This window comes from Rhipicephalus microplus, chromosome 1, assembly GCF_043290135.1.
Source record: "Rhipicephalus microplus isolate Deutch F79 chromosome 1, USDA_Rmic, whole genome shotgun sequence".
NCBI lineage: Eukaryota > Metazoa > Arthropoda > Arachnida > Ixodida > Ixodidae > Rhipicephalus > Rhipicephalus microplus.
This window is the reverse complement of record NC_134700.1, coordinates 274710087-274734291: the sequence shown is the minus strand read 5'-3', so window position 1 is coordinate 274734291 and position 24205 is coordinate 274710087. Positions and strand designations below refer to the sequence as shown.

The 24205-nt window shown below is 46.7% G+C and overlaps 1 protein-coding gene across 3 annotated transcripts in view; it reads right to left on the bottom strand.

The window, feature by feature from the left end:
- Nucleotides 1-24205, bottom strand: part of LOC119188205 (solute carrier family 23 member 2) — a 143971-nt gene that overhangs the window by 49986 nt on the left and 69780 nt on the right. Inside the window, exon 1 of one of the 3 annotated variants that reach the window (XM_037436139.2) lies at nucleotides 22780-22987. The exons of 1 other annotated variant lie outside the window; for it this stretch is intronic. In XM_037436139.2, the coding sequence (XP_037292036.2) occupies nucleotides 22780-22836 (57 nt within the window). In that variant the 5' untranslated portion in view covers nucleotides 22837-22987. Of the gene's footprint in view, nucleotides 1-6309; nucleotides 6534-22779; nucleotides 22988-24205 lie in introns of those variants that run through there. One more of the 3 variants, XM_075894870.1, reaches the window with a different exon arrangement.

Sequence of the window (24205 nt, the reverse complement as noted above, 5' to 3'; positions counted from 1 at the left end):
TGAAGCAGCGATGAAATAATCACAAATTCTTCTCACTGAGCGTACTTAATAATAATAATAATTTATTTCTGCCTAAGAAAATACATTGACAGGGGAGCTGCAGAAAAAGCTGTAGTAGACAGCTTGACCGAGCCACAGCCCCTAAATGCAAGGCAACAGCGAAGGCCCTTGAAAATTCAGTTGAAAGCGTACATACAAAAACTCCATGTAAACACTTGTTTCAGTGCATCGAAAAAAACAAAAAAAAACTTTTGATTGTGTTTGATAGGCTTGACAATCGCCTTTTGCCGGAGAAAAGGGTGTTATGACGCTTGTCGGAAACGTCCTGAGCACCACAAGCTTCTAAAGTGCGCTGTTTTAGGGAGTTTGTCTTAGAAGACATACTTAAAGCAGTTTATACGTATATCGTATTCTTCTCTTCCTTAAAAAAAGAAAGAAAAAAAGATTCATCTTTTTATAGCATCTCTTTTCTGTCTCTTTTTTTTCCCCGTTACCCCTTCCCCAGCACAGGATAGCCAGCCGGTCTTAGAACTACCTAGCTAACCTCCCTGCCTTCCTCTTCTAACTCCCGTGTATCCAGCTAGCGTCCCAAGTTCAATCACGCGTGCGAGGTGACGACCCCGCGAAGTATACGGAAAGGAAAGGGAAGGAGGGAAGCACAAACAATCAGTCCAGCCGGAAATTTTTTCACGCAGCGCGGTTGCACGAACGAAGATGTACTATATGACAACTAGCAATGGGCGCCACTAAAGCCGCCGTGCATGCGCAGGTGAACGTGCAAACAACGCCATTCCCGAGGTGAGGCAGGATGCACTCCGTCCACGTCGTATACACGCGTGTCAATCCCCTAGCCGCCACTGTTTTCGCCGTGTGCGCTGATTGTATACAGTCGCAGTCACAATTAAAACACGCTCGCCTGAAGCGATTTTCCGCCTCTCCGTGGGGGGATTAAGGAGATTTCCGACTAGGTTGCCTCGTATCGGATACGGCTTAATGCGTCTTCTGAAGCGAGCGATCGCTCAAGCGTGTTACCCTGGCTACGATTGAAGCTCAAACAACGCATTTACTTTGTAAATGTGTCCAATGCACCGAGCAAATGAAGGACGTGATTACTTAGTTTCAGAGTGATAATGTAACGGTTAAACGCTCACTGTAAAATACGCCTTCTCTTCGATTCTACGTGGAGTCGGTAACAAAAGAAAATAATAATATGGTTTCCTAATGAATTAGAAACAAAAAGGGAGTGATCCTTTTGCTAGTGAGGACAAGCGTGAGTTGCTGCCGCTTGGACATTGATATTTTCTTTTAAGAAATGAATGCAAGAAGTTCAGTGCAATACGTAGCAGTTATTGCACACGCTTGAGTTACTCTCTGATTTAGGCTCCTGCAGTGAACTTGCTAGGTCAAGAACTTAATCCAGAAGCGTAATGCATTTCGCAGAAATTTCCATATCGGGTGGCACCGCTGCTTAAATTAGGCGTGTGGATCATGAATATTATCGCTGTTAGAAAAAGAAGCTAAATAAAGACAGAGAATGCCTTAGGTCCGACCATGGTCTTTGTCTATACGTAGGGTATCCGCTTAGAAACAAATATATATAAAACACAGCGAAGAAAGAAACGAGCTGCTGCTGAGATAATGGAAGCGTCCTTCAGTGGAAGGACTCCAATAATAGTTCATTTTTGTTCAGGCTTCACTGCGCCTAGTTGTTCACGGACTACAGCGATGCAGCTTGCGCTGCGTCCGACAACCACTGGCGCATACAAAATGCTCCCAGTTCAAACAGGGTGGGTAGTAGTCCAAAGACAAACAAAAAACGGCCTTAATTTCTCCCCGCACTCCGCAGTCTCTTCCGTCCGTCCTTGAAGCAGTGGCAAAACGGCCGTTTCGTTCAAATAGACACACCATACCCTCCACCCTTTTCACTTGGCGCTAGTCTCACATCGCCAACGGCTTCCTAGCCACTTCGAATCTGCCACACAATCCCATTTTCTTCCACACTGCATGGGCGACATGGTTAAGTTACCTTTTGGAAAGGGTCGACACATTTAAGAGTTGGTAGGGGTGGGGGGGAGAAACGCAAGATGGTAGTTGACCTAAAGAACGTCTGGCTGTTTGGAGGTCACTGATTAGCCGTATGTATTATCCTACGAGCCACTGCGAATAATTAGCATGCAAAAAAGAGAGAGAGATAAATGCAGACACTGAGAAAAGAGACGAATGTATCCAGCAGAGAAGACACAAGATGGTGGTCTTGACTGTTTGCGGAGTGGGCGTGGCCTGCCTGAGACACCGGCCGAGCAGAATCGAATATCTCTGCCTGGCCCAGCTGGGGCAGAGACATAAAGGAAAAGAAAGAGAGGAGAAAAAAGAAAAGAAAACGAACTTGGCTTCGGCTCGGGAAAATTCCATAGGCAGGGTCTCTGCTCGCATGAGAGCAAGATTTCAGTAGACCGGACGCTGGCAATATGAGAAACGGCCCGGTATGTTGTTCTTGTCTCTTTTTTTCGCAGAAATGTTTGTCGGACGCCTATAATCGGCTCTCCTAATCGCACATACGTATGCCGCCCCGCCTTGAAACCGTCGGCAGGTCGATACATTTCGCGCTTTTATGAGGAGATATGGGGGACCGCACTGTTGCCAAGCAGGGCTGTCGCCCGAAACCGCGCTTTTTTTTTTCTTAACCACTTGATGGCTACGCCACCCCCTTTCCTCCTCGTTTTCAATACCGCAGCGCACCTGTGTGCTTATAGCGGCACGGTCACTCGCATCGTGGAGGTGATGTAACCCGAGTATAGAACGATTAAGCTGCAGAGTCGCGATTACTCAGCCACGAAGTTCGGACGTATCAGGGTATACTTAGACAGGTGGTGATTTTCTGAAGCGATCGAGTTGGCTCGAGGGACAGCGCTTAAGCTGTGTTTATTTTCTGTTTTAACTCGTGTGACGAGAGAGAGTCACTCGACACTTAATTGTCAGTCAATTGTTCGAAAGGCTGTCATATTATTATTGTCAGACGACTTCATCGTCGTCAATCAGGAAATACTGCAGCATGCGATCTAAATCCAGTGGCTTTTGTAAACTGCTTGAAAGCTTGTCACTGCAATCGGCTGTCATAAATGAGATTCGTTGTTTATATATATATATATATATATATATATATATATATATATATATATATATATATATATATATATATATATATATATAACCGAGGGGAAAATAAAACGGGTGCAAAGAAGTATATACACAAGAAGATCACTAGTTCTGCAATCACCATATGTGCATATTCCTTCGTCCCAAAGCTAACTATTCGCACACTTTCACCGTTAACTGTAACGTTTTGAAAATGAGCACCACGATGTTATTATAAGTGATTATCAGTAATTACTCCTTCTACCTCAAAAACGAATATCATATGGCATTGAAATTACACGAAGCGGTAAAATGGTCATCGAGGCCTTCGTATTGTTCTGGAGGAATATTACGTTCTCGCGTTTTCTCTTTTTTCTTTCTTCGTCTGTTTTAGCATTTCTTCAATGCCTTTTATCTTCTTTCTTTTTAGGGAAGTTTACCCGGGACTCACGCCTGCGAAACACGCAGTCACTCCTGGCATCAGCACTAGCCCCCTTCCGATTAGGCGTGCTGGACCGCGCCCTATAAGCCCCTCCCAATTGTTCGCAGCGTGCGCGCGAAACAAAGCAACGGCGGCACGGATATCACGTGCCTGCATGACCAGTGCCATGGTAGCTTGTAATAAGGATTTGTTTGGGTTTGGTTGCCTTTACAATTTACTGAGCTCCTGAATTTTCTATCCGAATCGTGAGACTTACATTCCAGGAATCATCCTTTTGAGTTTTTATAGAATCGTAACTCCACCATTCTTGGCCGATTCCCCACGTTAAGCGTAATCCACAGGCACGAGGCTAAAAAAATGGCAGCATATCAATAGGGTGAATGATAGAGAAAGGGACGAAGCATCCGTCCATTCGTTCTTGCTTCCATCCGTCCATGCGTGCATCTGTGTGACCATCCATGCGTCCATGCGCCCGTCCGTGCGTGCGTCTGTTCGTGCATCCGCACGTCTATCCATGCGTCCGTCCCTGCGTTCGTCCATGCATCCACCCCTGCGTCTGTCCATGCGTCCATCCGTCCGTGCAGCCATTCATGTATCCGGCAAGGCTATTGCATCACGACTAAGCATCGGACATGCGCAGATACTCACGGCGCGCTATCGTGCGCCTATATAATCAGTGACTGAATAAACCGATAGCACTTCTTGTTCTGGCCATCATGCTGTATCGTCGTCCTTGCTAGTCACATGGTGTCAGAAGTGGGGTAGAGCGGTAGGCCAGCAGGCCCAGCCAGAAGTCGTCGCCCGAATCTGCAGTTTTTTTAAGATGCGCTTCACAACCTGCACACCTTTTTCCGCAAGCCCGTTTGACTGCGGATAATGAGGGCTTGAAATGACGTGCGTGAAGTCGTATCTCCTTGAAAACAAAAAAAAATTATGGCTGGAAAATTGTGGGCCGTTATCAGTGCATACTTCGACGGGCACGCCAAATCTGGCAAAAATAGCGCTCAGTGCTGCGATGGTTGATTGCGCCGACATGTCATGTAGTTTCTGAACTTCCGGAAAGTTTGATAAGGCGTCAAAGACAACAATGTACGAGTCCCCCGCAAACGAAAAAATATCAGCTCCAACTCTATGCCATGCACAACCTGGCACGGGCCGCATTTGAAGCGGTTCCTTGGGCTGTTTGTAAGCATACTTGCGGCATGTAGGACAAAGTTGCACCATGGAAGCAATCTCAGCGTTAAGCCCCGGCCAAAACACGAGGCGTCTGGCCCTATCTTTGCATTTTTGCATGCCGAAGTGACCTGCATGGATTTTTTCAAGTATAGTTTTTCGCATGCTTTTCGGAATAACAACCTTCGACGCCTTTAAAAGTATTCCGTTGACAAATGAGAGTTCTTGCTCAAAAGGCTTTAGTTCACCTTGTACTGGAAGCCCCGCCGACAAACTTGCGATCACCGTCTGTAGGTAGCGGTCACGAGCCGTTGCCGCTTGCAGTTCTTTCTGCGTTGCTTCTGTGACACGGTAACCTAGAAGCTGGATTGCGTGAACTTCCACGTCGGTAGTAGCACCAGCGTCGTCTTGGTTGTCAGCAGTTGACCGGGACAACATGTCAGCAAGAACAAGGTGCTTCCCAGGAATATACTGCAAAACAAAATCATACTTGAACAACCTCAAAAAGAACCGCTGAAGGCGAGGTGGCATGTCCCTAATTTCCTTTTGAGCAATTGACAAGAGTGGCTTGTGGTCCGTTTCAATTGTGACTTTCTGGCCGTAGACGAACTGGTGAAATTTTTCGCATCCAAAGCGAATTCCTAGGGCCTCCTTTTCTATCTGTGCGTACAGTTTTTCTGCCTTAGCCAGTACGCGAGATGCGGAAGCTACGGGCCGCCACTCGTTATTGTGACGTTGCAGAAGAGCGGCACCGACGCCGTCCTTCGATGCATCGCAAGACAACCTTGTTTCCCGTCGTGGGTCACATATTGCGAGCACGGGAGCGGTGGTCAGAATTTTCGTGACGCTTTTCCACTCTTTGGCGTGGTTATCTGTCCACTCAAACTCAGAACTGGCCTTGATAAGAGTTCTTAACAGGGCCGTTCTTTCAGATAGCTGCGGCACGAACTTTCCAAAGTAGTTCAACACACCAAGCATACGTTGAACATCGGCCTTGCATGTTGGCACTGGCATTTGAACCGAACTTTTTACGAGCCCTGGATTTGGGGTTATGCCGTTCGCACTTATGATATCACCCGGAAACCGTAGCTCTTTTACGCCAAACTTGCACTTGCGCAGATTAAACGTTAATCCGGCTGTTTCGGCAGTTTTGAGGACTGCTACCAGGCGCTCATCATGCTCTTCCTTCGTTGAGCCCCAGACCAGGATATCATCTATATATATGAGCACGCCTGGCAGACCGTCAAATATCTGACAAAGTGCCTGCTGAAACACCTCGGGTGCAGATGAGATGCCAAAAGGTAGCCTTAGAAAACGGTATCTGCCAAAAGGCGACGAGAACGTACAAATCTTTGATGTTGTCTTGTGTAAGTGCACCTGATGAAAGCCGGCGTTTGCATCCAAACAGCTAAAATAAGTAGCACCGGTTAGCCGTGCTTCCAAGTCCTCGCGTATGGGTAAAAGAAAATGCTACCCCTTGATTTACTTGTTTACTCTTCTGGGGTCCATGCAAACCCTTAGAGCACCGTCTTTTTTTTTACCAGTACCAGAGGGCTTACCCAGTCGGTTGGCTCATTTTGTTTGACGATGATGCCCCCCCCGGATCATTCGCTGTAGTTCCTTCTTCAGAGGTTCCTGAAGTGCAAGTGGAACCCGGCGAGCAGGCTGAACGAATGGAACCGCGTCTGGATCCAGGACCATTCTGTACTGTGTTTTCAAGCAGCCGAGCCCTTGGAACAGGTGCCTGAAATCTTTCAAAAGTTCATACTCAGACGAGGCATTGACAGCGTCCACCGTACGTCGAACCAATCCAAGCGCTTCACTGGCATCGAGCCCAAGGATGGCTTGGCGCCCATTCTTTACGATGAAGAATTGCACGCTTATCTCGGTGGTTCCGACAGACACTTTCTGCGACGTTGTTCCATGACTTGAGATAACGCCCCCGTTGTAGGCACGCAACACTGACCCGGTAGGTTGCAACGCTTCTTTGAATCCAAGCTTACGGTACGTTGTAAATGGAAGTAAGCTTGCCTGCGAACCGGTGTCCACTTTGAACGTCACTTCTCTGCCATTTACTCGAGCCTTGATTGTCCAGTCTTTCTTGCGACAATTTTCGGAGCCGATTTCGAGAATCTCAAAGTCATTCTCAACGAGATTAGCTACTGCGCTAACAGCGGTATACTTCTGGCAACAACTTGCAAAGTGGTTATATTTGCGGCAAGAATGACATAATTTACCATACGCGGGGCATTGCTTAGGTTTATGTTTGCGGTTGCACTTCTTGCAGCAAATATCTTGATTATCGCGACTCTGCTTTTTTTTCCGCTGCTGCCGTTTTTTCGTCACCGTTTCGCCACTTGAAACTGTGTCAATGCTGTCTTCTGTCCTATTCCAAACTAGGCTCCTTAATGCCGCTGCTTCTGCCGCTTTACACATTTCCTCGGCTTTTAGTAGCGTCAGGCCTCTCTCGGCAAGCATTGTTTCACGCAGCTTTGGGTCATTCGTACCAAACACAATTTGGTCTCTAATCAGTGAATCGTGCTGATCCCCAAAGTTGCACTGAGTCGCCTGCTTCTTTAAGTACCGCACAAACTTCTCAAAAGGTTCTTTCTCCGCCTGGCTTCGTGTACGAAAAACATATCTTTCGTAAATTTCATTGCTCACCTCGGAGAAGTAGGCGTCGAACTTCCGCACGACCGTGTCGTAACGTTCCTTGCTTTCTCCGGGGCCGTACTGAAAGTTGTTGAAGATGTCGAGCACATCGTCTCCCGCGAAGCTCAGCAAGAGCGCCACTTTCGAGGAGTCACTTCTCGGGGACTTCTCGGCTGCCGTTGCTTGCAGAAAAAGCTCGAACCTTTGCTTGAAGCGCTTCCAATTTTCAGACAAGTTGCCCGATAGGCGCAATGGCTTCGGCGGCTTCAGTAGGTCCATGGCGATTCCGCGCCGTTGCTGCCGTGCTTCGGTCCGCGGTGGCCACTTCTGGCACCCACTGGAGGACGGGCGATCCCCTGGTGAACTACTGCAAGGAAGGCGCCTTCGCGCCAACCTCCCGGACTTCAGTACGGTGACCGCAACCAACGTCAAAAAGCACAGCCAGGCCAAAGGGGAAGACCTTTGCCTCCTCTGCAGAAGGGTGACGTCGTGAGGCTCAGAGACGCTGCATTGTACCGGAAAGCTCAAGTGGTGGGTTCGCCATATCCACGGTCCTACCTTGTCAAAACGGAAAACCAGAAGCTGTTAAGGCACAACCGTCGTCACCTACTTCAAACTGGCGAACGGTTCATCGAGGAAAGCGACGACGACATTGATACCAGCTCAGCGGACAACAACGTTGGTGGCCATCCGACAGTGGCAACTTCAACCTCGCCAGCCAATGGCCGACGTCGCGAAGTTCCGACGTCGGACGACCCTTCGCCACCTGTGGTGCGTCAGTCAACTTCACCACCGACGCTAGCTTTGAGAAGGTCGACTCGAACCGCGAAGCCACCACAGCGTCTTCATTATGACAAGGACTTTAACCAAGTGTATGATATCATTTTTTTTAAATGCCATGTACTTACCACTGTTTCGGTGGGTACGTAATTTTGTTGTTAACGGAAAGGATGTATCCGGCAAGGCTATTGCATCACGACTGCGCATCGGACATGCGCAGATACTCACGGCGCGCTATCGTGCGCCTATATAATCAGTGACTGAATAAACCGATAGCACTTCTTGTTCTGGCCATCATGCTGTATCGTCGTCCTTGCTAGTTACAATTCATGTGTCCTTCCATGCACCTCTCTGTGTGTCCATTCGTCCATCTATATTCAACACTCCAAGTACCATCATCTCGCATCTTTCCATCATATATTTCACACATAGAAGCACCGCCATACAGCGGACATTCCAAGGACTAAACGAGAGGTGGCACACGCACATTTTCTTGCGACTTGCGCTTCTTGTCTCCTTCTCACCTTTAACCACCTCGAGTTCATGGTTTAGTTTACTATACTGTATTCATGGCACTGCGGCTCAACGCTCGCTAAACCTTTCTAAAACCAAGGAGGTCACGCCCAGCGAGTATAACCTAGTAAGCGTTTCTTGTCAGATAGTGTTCAATGTACATGCCAATGGCTGCTAATTGGGAATGAGACAGGAAAATTCAGCTTTTAGTTAACGCACACGCTGCTACTTTTTTGTTGTTCAACAACGCACAGAAGAAATCTCCCACCGGCACCACCTTGCAGGTCAAAGGGTAAGACTGGTTACGCACTACGACTACGACGAAGGATGAACGGGTGCCGCTTTAAGGAGCTTCGCCCCTAAAATCGCCGGAGTTGGCCCGTATGGAAACAAACGCCGATGGCGTGTGTGCGTTTTTAAGTGGGTTACTGGATTTACACCACGTAGTCAATATCATAATAATCGCGTGTTCTGACGTTTGATTGCAAAGAGCACTTGTACGACGCATTATCGTTGAAATATTTGATGTTGCATTGTGTGCCCATGGTGCTCAGCTAAAGCAACTCTGTACCACGTCACGTGGGAGTGTCAGGCCATTACAGCCTTACAACCAGTACAAAATCCAACAGCGGAGCGATGGGAGGAGCTGCTGGCCAGCGAGAACCTGGAAGTTCAGTTGAGTCTGATCAACCGGGCCCGCAGAGCGGCTGCTGCAAGCGGAGCCCTAGACTAAGCCCCCCCCCCCCCCCCCCCACCGCAAGACAAGCATCTCCGACTACTCGGAGCTTCTCCGCAGAAAATTTCATGTAAATAAATAAATAAATACGTTTTCACCACCACCACCTTCGCCCCTAAAAAGAGCAAGGTGGTATTTTTTTTTTGCAGGTGAAATCTAGACCTGTTTTTCTGTCGTCCGGAAGATCAGCGTCCCTATAGTTTAGTTGACTAAAGCACATTATTTGCACTGTACGTTATAGTATAATCCAATACACACTGCTGTTGAGATACAGTCATTCATATAAGAGAAGTATGGGCCAGTAACCATTCCAAAAGCAAAGGTGAGCAGGTGAGTCCTTGTGTCGACAGCGGAATGTCACACGCTCAACAATCTCTTGGATGCAATATACACCACCGTATCAGGCTGCGTTACCTATAGTCCTACCACACATAATTCTCAGATTTACGCGGCCAACATTATCATATTGTTCGAGTACTTTTATTATTATGTAGAAGTGCTGATATAATATCCAGTGTGTAAAGGAAATTTGCTGAAGTCATTGGCTTCGAGTGCGGTCCGTCCAGCAACGCGAGACAATCGGTGGTAGTCTCAAACAAACAAACAAACAAACAAACAAACAAACAAACAAACAAACAAACAAACAAACAAACAAACAAAAATAACCAACAAAAGTTTACTATCACTCTTCATTTTCATGCTTATAATTGATGGGGTATTGTACCCCAAAACCCCTATATGATCATGAGCGACGCCGTAATGGAGGGCTCTGAAATTTTTTATAATCTAGGGCTCTTCAACGTGCGCCTAAACCTAAGCACACCGAGTTTTAGCATATCGCCTCGAGCCAACGGTGGCCGCCGTGGCCAAAACACGATCCTGCGACGTACGGGTCCTGTTGCATTCATTAATTTCACTGAGCTGTAGAGGTACAGAGTGTGAAATCCGTATCGCCTAATCATCATCGTCACCAATAAATCTCTTTAACTCATTGATAGAAGGACGATACGAATGACAGAACGTTAAATCAACAAGGCCTAACCTTATCGGTTTTCCTGCATTTTTAAGCATTCTCACAGGCGTCTCATTGCGCCAGAAGAAAAAAAACGCCGTACCATTTGTTTACATATTCATTTTTTGCATTACTTGGCAAACTCAACCGGGTGCCGATCGTGCAAAGCATTTAAGCGGCAATGCTATACTCCGGGGTGTCGATCGGCTGCAGTCGGGTCGATGGCCGTCTGATAAACGCCTTCACATGGCACGTGGCTTGGGCGCATTAGTTTACCTGTATAAAGTATTTACCAGCACTGATTCCAAGAAGGGTTCTTTTTTTATTCGCGCACGCATACGTACCTCCTAACGTATCATACTTGGGGATCGTGAACGCGGAAGGTGGACGTTAAGATTCTGCACGTGTAGCAGCTAGACGCAGCGCGCAGGTAGACTGCCTCGGAGCTTGCGTGTATTTCTTCAGGAAAACCAGATTTTTTTTTTCTCGGTTATGTGTAATTCCTTCGAGCATACACGCGCTGAAAAGCTGAGAAAGAAAAAGAAATATATATCTTATAAATACAGAGAGCAATGAAGGCGTGTACGAGAGAAGCACTTTAAAACCAAAGCATATTTCAGGATTTGTACGTAATATGCTCATATGCATATACAAACATGCACCCCACATATATTACTCGGGCATGACTGTATATAGTCTTGCGGATCCTCCTCTCCCTTTTTGAAAGAAAAAATGTTTTGCATCATGCGCACACCCACATGCATGCATCACTTGAGCGCACATTTTTGAAATCTTTCTCGAGCGGTCGCTATTAGTCTGCTGCATGGATATTGTGGCAGTAGTCCCGGCTGCATGGAATACGCAAATTTTCAGCTCGTGTATACCCAGGCAAATGTCTTTTGCCATGATAGGGCACCGTCACATGTACGCTTTATAGCGAAACGACGAGTGAGAAGCTATGCGGAGGAGAGAAGCTGCGCTTCTCTATAGGCTGCGCCCGCGGGTGCCATTCGTTGTCGTCGCTGCAAGCTGTCTGTTTCGTTCGTGCATGGAAGCATCATCGCCTGCCGACAACAAACCGTCGGGTTCCCGCGAGAATTCGCGACGTTCTGCAACAGCGACGCACGTAACATTCTCGCTCAAAATGTCTACGCCGCACTGTCTCTACACGGACGTGCCGGGAAAACCTTACTGAAGACTCTTGTGAGCCGGGCACATGTTGAGCTGGCCCTGAAAGGATTATATGATATGTGGGGTTTAACGTGCCGAAATCGCGATATGATTGTGAGAGAGTCCGTATATAGTGGAGGGCTCCGGAAATTTCGACTACCTGGAGTTCTTTAACGTACACCCATATATGAGTACACGGGCCTACAGCAGGCCCTGATAGGAAGGCCAGCTGCTTTAGAAAGCAAAAGTGCTAAAACGCTGCGCAAAAAGAAAAAAAAATCTAGAAATAAAGCGACAGCTTTGCGTCTTAGCACCGACCACGTGACCAAGTTAGTCGCAAAGCAACTTAGCCGCAAAAAGAAGCTTTTGTCACTAAGCGACTACTTTGGCTCGCCCCGCCACGGTGGTCTAGTGGCTAAGGTACTCGGCTGCTGACCCGCAGGTCGCGGGATCGAATCCCGGCTGTGGCAGTTGCATTTCCGATGGAGGCGGAAATGCTGTAGGCCCATGTGATCAGATTTGGGTGCACGTTAAAGAACCCCAGGAGGTCGAATTTTCCGGAGCCCTCCACCACGGCGTCTCTCATAATCATATGGTGGCCTTGGGACGTTAAACCCCACATATCAATCATCAACTACTTTGGCTCACTCGCCCGCTGCTTGATTTTCCAGACGCCTGACATCCAACCAGATGCGCAGTAACAGCATGTCAGTTGACATCACAGGGCATTGGCAATAGAGCAGACGTGAATTTTGTGTGTCGACGGTATAGACAAGTCGCACGGGGGTGTCAACATCGGTCGACTTAAACCGTTTTCTGGTCGCCGGAAGGAAATGGTTGCACGACCGGTGTCAGTCACAAGTGTGAACGAGCCTTTAGACTTCGGATTCACATTATAAACACACACCAGAGCGCACTGAAAATTGTCTTGCGATTGTATTCTCCCGGAATATTCTTCAGGCGTCATTCTGGCAAGCTCTATAATAATACAGCTTTAGAAGGCGTGTTCGTAAGACCTTGAGAAAAATCTCAGAACGCATACAAATTGAGTGACAACGTGACAGATGTTCCTGCTGACGCCTTCGTAACGTTTCTTTCTATTAGGCTTTCTTGTTCTTTTCCCGTGTCATATAGTGTACGCGCGACTACGCACATGACGATTGCGCAACGGTGGGGCCACCTCGTAGGGCTTTCCCCGTTCATCTCGACCGTGACGAAACCCGTCGCAAGTTACGTGCGTGGCTGCCCTCTTCTTTTCAACGTCGAGACAAGGAGCCACCGCTAACGTTTCCCGTTCTATTAACTGACAATAGGCCTAACCAGGTCGTGACACTCTATGGAAGTGGGAGATTCTACTGGGAAGACATATATCAATCAGAACTTGATGGTTAAAAAATAAAGGGTCGATATTGGATAATCGCACGAGTGGAACGTTCTTGAGGAGAACAAAGCACCTTGCGCAGAAAATTACTTATTTAATTATTTAGTTTGTTTTCACATCGTTTCCCTTATGAAGTCCAGTTTGAGTACTCACTGCAGAATAGTCGATTGGCGGGCTAGTGGGTATAGACTCATTATGACAACTTTGTCGCGAAAACAAACAGTACAAAGGGCACAAACCTTTGTGTCTTTTGTCCCGTTTGTTTGCGCTACCAAGTTGTCATAATCAGTACTCATCCTACCGACAGAGCACGGCACAGCTTTTGCATGTTTGGCATCGTGGCTTGAAGAAAGACATATTAATAATATAATGATGATGATGATTGTTTGATTTAACGTGTTGAAATCGCGATATGATAAACTCCGTAGTGCAGGGCTCTGGAAATTTCGAGCACCTGAAGTTTTTTGAACGCGTACCTCCACATCTGTAGTACACGGGCCCCAAACACTTTCACCTTCATCGAAAATGTGACCTCCGTGGGCGGGATCAGAAAGGCAATGTACGCTGAATGACTGTTGCCACTGTCTTATTCAGTGTCACGAGTGTTGATCATCTTTACCCCCACTACACACATATACACACAAAAGAGAAGATTCATAAGAAAGGTAGCTCATTTTCTCTCAATTGGAAATAAATGTAGCGAAAAACTAGAAGAGAAATAAACTGGTGTGATCATGTGCCTGAATTGAGAAAGACGCTTGACATTTGTGTGCTCATCCAGTGTTTTGCATGGCCACGCCACATTTCAAAGCCTCAAGACCAACGGCATGTTTTGAATTTTCGGCGCTGGGGGAATGATTCAATTTCCTTCCCATTCGCTGCCTCCCGTCATTCGGACTACTGCGTGCAGGCATTCCCGGCTTTGTCAGCGCAGTTGCGAAAGCTTTTCCCATCATTGCGTTGCCGGCAAAGCACACACACAAACATGCGACAAGCGATCTCCGACGCTTCGGGGCATGTATCGATAACAGCTGCTCGACACTGGCGACGCAGAGGTGGACGGCCATCAGTTGGAATGTGTTGGTTTCTTCCATGGCGTATATGTAATACACGAACTACGTGCTTCCTTACATACTGACGCAACCTTGGCCGCTTATCGAAACAAGCCTGACAGACTGCCTGAGATGACTGATTAGCTGTGGTTGGTCACGCTTACCCCGGCTGACGTAACTCAGTCGTCACTCTCCCTCTGTGAGAAGACACGAATATTGGCATCCGCGGATGGAGAATGCATTTCTTCAGAATACTTCAGAACTTCAGAAAAGAAAAGAAATGAAAAAAAAAGAATGGGGGAGAATCGATGGGCTCGGTTCTTTTTTATTTCATTACACGTATTTCATGGCGTATAACGGCAGCTCAAAACCAACTCACGTCAAATCAGGCTGCCCTTAAATGACGACCTTCGCGAGAATAGATGCTTCTTCGTTGTTTAGGAACGCTGCGTATAAGACATCCGGTGAGACTGTCTCGAAAAATGTAGTTCTTGTGTACGAATGGACCGAAGAATGCGCAGGGAGGCGGTCACCGGCAATTGAGTCTCCTCGGTGCCGCCGTGCATGTGCCGTGGGCGGGACACGCGAACTTCAAGCCGCCGATGACGCCTGCGCGGCCTGTGGTAATGCGAGTTGCTTCATCTTCTTCTTCTCCCCTCCCCCCCTTTTTTATGGTCCCGTACGTTTGCTTGTCCCGGGTTCTCGATATCTCAAACGGCGCAAGACTCTCCTACCAGAACTTTACACGAAGTCAAAAAGAAAATGAAAACGAAAATAAGCAAACAATGAGAAACCAAATGCAAGTTACCGTGGCTAAATATAAAGATCGAAACGAGAATGCGTTCAACAACCTGCGAGTACTTTGCGACTGATATTGAAGTCCAGTTTGATAAACGAGCATTTATTTAAGTTTGCGTGTGAATGCCACATTGGTGACGTCTCTTGTATAGGTCTCCATCGGATGGTGCGCATGTAATGGTAACGGCGCTCATTTAACGATTTTGGCCGCAGCGGTCACAATTCGATATAGAGCCTACACACTAGACACTTCATTACTGCGCGATGTGAGTGCACGTTAAAGATCACCAGGTGGTCCAAGTCTGACATGCACACACACGTCAGGAGTGTAGAAATATATCGTCCTAAACTCCGCCAACGCTTTCCGTGGGACCTGGGTCAGGAAGTGTTCTGGCGCGAATGAGTTATAGAGCACTAACATTCTGCCATATTTCCTGGAAGTACACTTGAAGGATAGAATTAGTTTAACAATGAATGAATAGAGAGAAAAGTGGGAGTTTTAGTCCCATCAACGTACTGAAATCCAGCTACTTCAAGACTGGAATGAACATCTTTATTTGTATACTGGGAGCTAGTGATGCTGTTTTAGTGCAGCTGTTGCTCCTGACAAACTACATGCTCAACATATGAAAATTCTGTTCACTTTGTTTAGTAAAACAACATTAGAAAACAATCCTCCACTATATACACTTCTATATGTTCCAGATTCATCCACGTGCTCTAAATGCAAATGTCAAGACACCGTTCATCACTAAATGTACATGTTTCCACTTTGACAAGAATGGCCAGGCTCCCCAGTGTGCCTAGAATGGACAAACTGGTTGATGATCGGCCTTTTATTTAAAAAAAATCTGGGGAGCCTATAGTTTTACAAATTTATTCAGGAGGGAAAGTCGCACGGGCCCTTCGGAAATATTCTTGAGGGCAACCAAATTTGTCTAAGCTGCATCATGCATGGAAATACTATCTATCCGCAAGCTCTCTCTCTTTCTTTTTACCATTCGTTTCCTTTTCCACAAGTAGCGTATAATAGGTTGTACTAAGTCGTAGCACTGTTAAAGAACAGGTGGTCCAAATTGCCGGAGCCCTCCACTATACGGCGTCTCACATAATCATATGGTGGTTTTGGGACGTTAAACTCCACATATAAAGTCTTAGCAACGGTGGCAACATAGCCTATGCAACCTACCTGTACTCCCTTTGCTCCCCCTTCACCTTTCTTCTTTAAATTTTAATGCAGACTACATAGTCACCTTCTCTTACATTCATTCGTTCGTTCTCTCTTGAAAAACCATAGCTGTACTTTTCAACTAATTTGACGTGTAGGTTAGACATCCCACACCGAAATAAAGTATTCTATCTCAGGGAATACCACAAGTTATACACACACACACACACACACACACACACACACACACACACACACACGCACGCACGCACGCACGCACGCACGCACGCACGCACGCACGCACGCACGCACGCACGCACGCACACACACACACACACACACACGCACGCACGCACGCACGCACGCACGCACACACACACACACACACACACGCACGCACGCACGCACGCACGCACGCACGCACGCACGCACGCACGCACGCACGCACGCGCACGCACGCACGCACGCACGCACGCACGCACGCACGCACGCGCACGCACGCACGCACGCACGCACGCACGCACGCACGCACGCACGCACGCACACACACACACACACACACACACACACACACACACACACACACACACACACACACACACACACACGCACGCACACACACACACACACACACCCCCCTTTGGCAACTTCCTACGCCAACACTACAGCCTAAGTATTGAGTTTCCGCTGCGTTAATTCAGCCAATGAAAGCTGGATCAGTGCACGTGTTGCTTGTGGCGGCGGGACAAACGGTTATATTCAGTCAATGCGGTGCTCGGAAAGCATCGTGGCACAAGGGCCCCTGCTCTCTTCCTTTTGTCTGACTGTTGCGAGAGAGCGGAGGGTGACTGCGTCAAGGATATCACGAGACAAACGCGTGCTTGCATTCGTAAGCCGCCTCCTATTCCCCGGCGCATGCGCAGTGACGGCGTGCGCTCAGGCGATACACAGTAGTATGGTCTATAGCCTACTTGATACAACCACGTCATTCTGGCGCCATGGCAAAGCAGCCCCAGTGCGCTACGCGCGACGAAAGCTTTGTTGTCTTTCTTGTGGGCCACGAGCCTGAACGAAACATTGTGAACAGTTTGGTCTACGTGTGTGTGGCTGTTTGTGTTGTGTGTTGATCAGGGTGTGCACCCTACTCATCACCCAGCGATTGGAGTAGCTTGTCAGACGAAAAGCCGGGCATACATATCCAGCTCGCCATTGAAATATTTCTCTATCTCTATAGCCACGTCTGTTACATTTCGTTGGATATCAACAGGCACACTGCATTCTTTTTTTTTTTTCGGTAAACTGGTCATGTTAAGCTTGTTTGCTGACATCTATGAGGCCCAATAACACGACGACCTACAACGTAATAAACAGCACCGAAGATCAGGGCTATTTATTACATTACATAGAATGCGTATCAGCCTCAATAATAATAAATAAATAATATAATAAATTAATAATAATAAAAGTCCTAAAATGTTATATCGAAAGTATCGGGGAAGTTTTACAATCGCACAAACAAGAGTGAATTAGCGGTATCACATGCAGAATTTGAAGATTATCGGTTCGGCTCCCACCAATGGAAATGGTGTTTTCTTCAGCATTTAGTTTACTCTAATTTACGCCGTAATTATTACAATACAGTCAACAAACACAATTTATGGTCCTTGTGCTTTGCGAGGTTATAAATGTATCTTGCATTTATTCGATTACGTATGGGAGAGAAAAATTTAAGGTGGCTCGACACCACTAATTGTAATGTGCACAAGGGTACAAAAACCCTTGTGCACATTACAGTTTTCTTTAATTTACTTCGGCGCCTTTCGCTGAAAGGTTAGCAAGAGAGAGAGGGGGGGAGAGAATATAAGAAAGGTAGGGTGGTTAACTAGACTAAGTCCAGTTTGCTACCCTACACGTGGGAAGAGGGGAATGATGGAGTAAAATAGAGAGAGAGGAGGAGGAGGTGACAGGTCGTCAAATCAAATGCTACTCCTGACAAGTTTACGTAGAAGTAATTTTTTGGTTTCTTTAGAAAGCTATAATGGTTGATCACGTAACTTACGCGATCCAGCTAACGTATGCGAAGAGTGTGACAAAGAGGCTATTGTAAATATACACCAACATTCAATGGCTACCCGTTTTATGTAACGACCCCAAAACGAAGAAACGCGCGTGTTATGGTCGGGGCGTGACATATCAATATCAGCGGAAGTGCACCGGTCTTCGATTACCTTGCATAATAGATCTGTTGTTTAAACATATCTCTCACTTGTACCTCCACGTGTTTCTGATTGAGGGTTGGTGTGCTGCCGTTCCTGAGCATGCACAGATTAGCTTTAGGAGCGAAGCTCCTTATGGTTTAGGGCAGTCCATCCCTCCGGCGTAGCCAGCACAGTATATCTGCAGACAGACAGACAGACAGACAGACAGACAGACAGACAGACAGACAGACAGACAGACAGACAGACAGACAGACAGACAGACAGACAGACAGACAGACAGACAGACAGACATATGGATGGGCAGGCAGACAGACAGACAGATGGACGGACGGACGGACGGACGGACAGATAGACAGACATTCAAACAGACAGACAGACAGACAGACAGACGGATGGACAGACATACAGACAGACAGACAGAGAGATGGTTGGATTGACGGACAGACAGAGAGATGGACGGATTGACGGACAGACAGACAGACAGACAGACAGACAGACAGACAGACAGACAGACAGACAGACAGACAGACAGACAGACAGACAAACGGACGGACGGGTGGGCGGAGGGATACTTCGGCCCACTTATCATCACTCGTCCCGTGGATATGCTGTATTTTTTTTGTGCACCTTCTTTTCCGACGCAAGGCAGCCTATGTAATGACAGTAGTCCTTTTTTCGTTGTCTTGTTCTCCGATTGTGTGTCGAATTTGGCATCTTTTACTTTCCTCTGTGGTAAATCACTGCCAACTATATAGCTATCCGCCTTGATGGTACAGTGGCCACAGTGCTCGTTTACTTACACGAAAATTAGATCCTGGCGGCAGCAATCGCATTTTTATGGAGGCGAAATGCCAAAAGACCCGTGTATTGTGCTATGTGAGTGATCGTTCAATAACGCCATATGGTCTAAATTTTCGGATCCATCCACTGCGGCGCACCTCATGAGCATTTAGTGGCTCTGGGACGTTAAACCCCAGATATATATTATTAACAACTAGCTCAAGTGTCAGCTGTTACGCGGCTAGGTGTTCTTGCTCGTGGGCAGCTTTTTATTGCAGCTACATCACCAATGAAAGGGTGCTGAACTATGAGTTCGCCGAGCTTGTCTGATTGCGACGAAATAATCATCTTCGTCAGAACGTCCAGATGGAATCTTTACACTTGTTCCTTACCCACTCTATACTTCGAATGTTTTGGCGAAGGTTTCTCTGCGGAGTTGCTCTGTAATAATATTATGCGCGGCTTTACGTCCCGAAACGGCAAATGATTTGAAGAGATAGTCTTTAGTGGAGGGCTTCGGAATACTTGGTGATCTGTTGTTCTTTACCGCGAATTCGCTGGTAATTTTTGCCATTTTTTGCGAGAATAATGCACACTTTTGATATTGCGTCAGGGTTGAAGAACATAATCTTTTACACGAACGTGCGCATCTACTTTTTTCTTTAAATCGTATTCTTTTTTCCATCGCTTCTGTCCATTGTTCTCCATTTTACGCGTTTGTTTCACCGGTGTGTCGTGCTCGACGTCACCTGTATTAATTTTTTTCCTAGTTTTTAAGAGGCATGGCTCTGCTGAAACCGCTTCTGTTTCTGCATATTCAATAGTATTCATTTGTTCCGTGCATTCCTCTGTGTGAATTTAGGCATCATTAATTTCATTAATATCTACCATGCGGATTGGCAATGTTCAGAGTCTATACGCACGCTTTGATGGCTTACGGGTGGATTGACTGAGCCTCTCCAAAGCAAGCCAGTTAGGATGTAACGGAGCAGCAGAGGTGGGAAGCACAACCTCGGCTACCATAAAGAGTCACGTATCACGCCTTAATTATGCGAAATCGAAAAACTATCATTCTTCTTGTCCCGTGAACCGAAGCTGCAGCCAGTACATTTCCACGTGGTGCTTTCGACACGTGCCGATGCCGGGAGCTCCGCATACGCACGAGGAAACACGTGCACACGCTGAACGTGGCTCAAGACGTGCGCGTTTAAGTGCTAAAAATTTGCATGTACGGGCAAGGACCGAAAGTAGCCTTAAAATAGAGAGAGGAGAAAAAAAAAGCATCGAACAATTGCAGAGTGTGACAACGGGTGCCAGGTATGTATTTATAAATTTGCCACGATAAATCAAATACTCGTTCCACATATTATTATTATTATTATTATTATTATTATTATTATTATTGTTGTTGTTGTTGTTGTTGTTGTTGTTGTTGTTGTTGTTGTTGTTGTTGTTGTTGTTGTTGTTGTTGTTGTTGTTGTTGTGTTAAGCAACGGAGATGATAATGAATAATACTCCGTGTTAACGACGTTCAGACCGACATTTTTGAAATATTAGAATTCCATTACTATGCTTCACGGCAGGCTTTTAAAAAGAAGTGTGCTGCAGCTTCACAACGCTTTTCGTCCCGTCACTATATCCAGCGTTTGAAGTGAATCCGTCCTCACTAACTGTGTACGTGATGTGTGACTGACTATACGTGGTCGCACTACTAATGTTCCTTGCCCTCTTTCATTTTTTTTTTCTCTCGTCACATCCCGGCGCCGTACCACGCCCTCCTGCACTGCCCTCATCGCCACTTTCATCCTCCTTGTGAGGCATGGAAATACACAACGCGATGCAAATCACTTGCGTGTTCACGAGTTGCGACGCAACCGGGTGCCAACATGCAACCTGTTTTAGTGATGTGCGGTTTGGGAAACACTGAATTACGGAATTGTACGTATCACTACTTCATCACGATGGAAGCATGCGCTGATAGTGCGTGAAAACTTTGAAGCTATATATAAATAAGGGAAATTTATTTCAGAGAATCAAAAGTATATGCGAAAAGAGTATTGAACTCTCCCTTTGCGATTCGCTTATAACGTCGTCTAAAATTATTCAATTGTATTTAGTAACTATTGTTTTATTTAGCGGCACGGCCCTCTCTCTCTTGGCGTTGATTACGGCCTACTCTACACATGATTCATTTTTTCTTCCCTTGCTGATTTTTTTAACAATTTTCTAACCGACACGTCTACACGTCGCATTGAATGAGCAAGCCTTTCAGCTAGCATTGAAGAGAGAGCAAGCTGAATTATGTGGAAATTTATGAAATCCAACGAATTGCGAATTTCATTTTTAGGCAACATCATTTGCAATCCTATCGCTCCTGCAACGCAAAAATAAAAGAAGAAGAAAGAAAAGAGAAAGGAGGGTACGGTAGGTGCCTCTGAGTCTTATTTTCGGCTCCGAACCTCTCTGGTTGCCGGACCGTTTGTTCGTGCAGCATTTTCCTTCATTATTCACGATTTGATTTTGTAGACCTAATTTCCATTGCCTGTTTTAAGATTCATACTCCACCAACTTAAAAAAATCCTGGCACCCAGTTCATGGCCGACCCCTCTTTGTGGGTGAGCGTCAAAAGTGTGAGAGGATCCTCCTCCTCCTCCTCCTCCTACTCATCATCATCATCACCTGCATGTCTGGGTCCAATAACGTTGGCCTACTTTGCAGTACTACTTCAGTTAAGATTGCTTTTTTTAGGATTTAAGTATAACAGTCATGTTAATTTGCGCTTTGCGATTAATGAAAGAAGTACATTAGCTCTTCTTCGTAACCTGAAAACAAATCGTAACTGCGAATAGCTATCGCAACGCGAACATGAAGGTACTGTAACAAAGGTCCAACGCAACCCATCCAGACTCGGAGGGAAAAAAAGAAACGAAGAAGAAGGTACGGCTCATATTAATGTAAGCTCTGTAGTAAAATTTCTGTTGACAAATATCTGGTTCCTGTTGTTTACGAGTGTCCTTTGGCGTTAATGTAAAATATTGCGCCGCTGTTGTGTACACACGAAGGCGAGCGCCAAATCGTGGTCCCTTATAATTATACATCTCATTTCACTGCGAAACAGCAGTAGAATCGAGTATTTGCACCGAGGGAGTGTACAGTCGTAGTCTTCACCTCTTGGATGCGGCTTTAGATAAGGACACTGCGCAAAGCCCCCATCACTGCTTGAATGAAGCCCCACGCTGGCGGGATGTAGTTGCCATACTTTTGTTTCGCTTCGTTATAGATCGATGAACTTTTATATTATTCATATCAATTCCTTAGCTTTCACACACAAGGAATGCAAATTGAATTAACACGTACGACCCATGGCTGTGGGATAGTCGTGGGTTCCATAAGAACAATAACCGTCGGTAAAAAATTCATACGGAAATTACTACTTATATATACAGCGCCCATTTGGTGCATTAGTGGTGGGTAGAGCTGTAAAGTAATAACATTAAAATATAAATACATAACAAGCTGCAGTTTGGTTAAGCGCCATTAACGCTAAAGTCTATTCACATAAAATTTTTCATTAAGATTTTTTTTTCGTTATTTGTTCGTACGAGATGTGTGCATCACGGTCGATCTCGGCTGCTCTTCATCGGGTTGTCTCAAATTTTACGACAAAACATCGACGAGAATAACGAGAGATAGAGAAAAAAAAGCGAGTAGTTAGACGCAAATCGAGGCAAACCACGGATCGACGTTCAACTCCGGGGTTCTTCTCACCTCGAGCTCCAGTGCGAGGTTGTCCGCCTCCATAGCGCCGCTGAATCCGGTCGGCATCCTGACGGCGTTGTTAACGTGGTCACACGTCGCGTATTTGCCCGTTCGCTCGGCGCGCCGTTGCGTCCCCCTCTTGCGCTGCCTTCGAGTATGCCGTCGAGTATGTTCGGTGCGAAAGTCGCGCGATCTCGCAATGCGAACGGCGAGGGCAAGTGCGCACGGGGGCAAAGTAAAATAAAAGGAGGCCGCGCGTCTACCTGCACCCTCCTCTTCCTCCAATCACCCTTTCCCACGCAACCAACTCTCACCGATCCCTTCCGTCGACGTCCGCAATGCGAGTATGTAACAAGCACTTGCCTTGCGGGGAAGAGGTGACTCCGTCCGTGCCCGTCTGCGCACAGTACCGCACTCTCTCCTGATTTTCGTGCCGCCTTTCCTAAGTCGTTGTACACGCGAGGAATGTTTCACTCGGAAGCGGTGTCCTCCAGTTCACTCTCTCTCTCGAAAAAAAAAAAAAAAGCAGGCGCTTGACAACCTCTTATAGAGAGAATGAAAAGAAAAAAAAAAACGCGGATGACGCCGGCACAAAACACACGTGCAGGCGGAACACGTCACCGGTGGCTCGGACGTCCAGGTATCGAGCACCAGTACACGTATACGTACCGGCAGCTGCCTTGAGATCCTGCATCGCTGGAAAACACAAATGCAACCTCCCAATGATGACGTCGTTGAAAAGCGCCGTGTTATTTTCTCAAAGTCTGGGAAAGGATCATTTTTTCTCGCCGGATACGCCTCTGGTGATTTCTTGCTCCCTTGTTTTCGTTAACAGTCTGGCACCTTGAATGGATGGCGAAATCGAAGACGATGCGAGCGTATGATTAATTGCTCGTTATGGTCTTGATTCGCGGAATACAAGCGAACTCCACATGGCTGCTGACCCGCAGGTCGCGGGTTGGAATCCCGGCAGCGGCGGCTGCATTTCCGATGGAGGCGGAAATGTTGTAGGCCCGTGTGCTCAGATTCGGGTGCACGTTAAAGAACCCCAGGTGGTCGAAATTTCCGGAGCCCTCCACTAGGGCGTCTCTCATAATCATATGGTGGTTTTGGCACGTTAAACCCCACATATAAATCAAGCGAACTCCACATACCCGTGCGGGATCGCACTACCTACCGTCGGCGCGTTGTTACCATACTCTCACTGGTTACATAACCTAATCCCTTCTGTTTTACAGATGGAGGATGCCCTGTATGACGCTTACGAACGTTATGCAAACAGATTGGTGACAACTTTACGGATTCTAAGCTGTGGATTAGCTGCTGTCAGATTTTGAATACTAATTACGCGTTTGCCCGTGTGCCCTTGTGTAGAAAACCTGGGAGCATTATCTATCACCACTGTTGGGTGAGCAGCTGTATACTTGCATCTAAA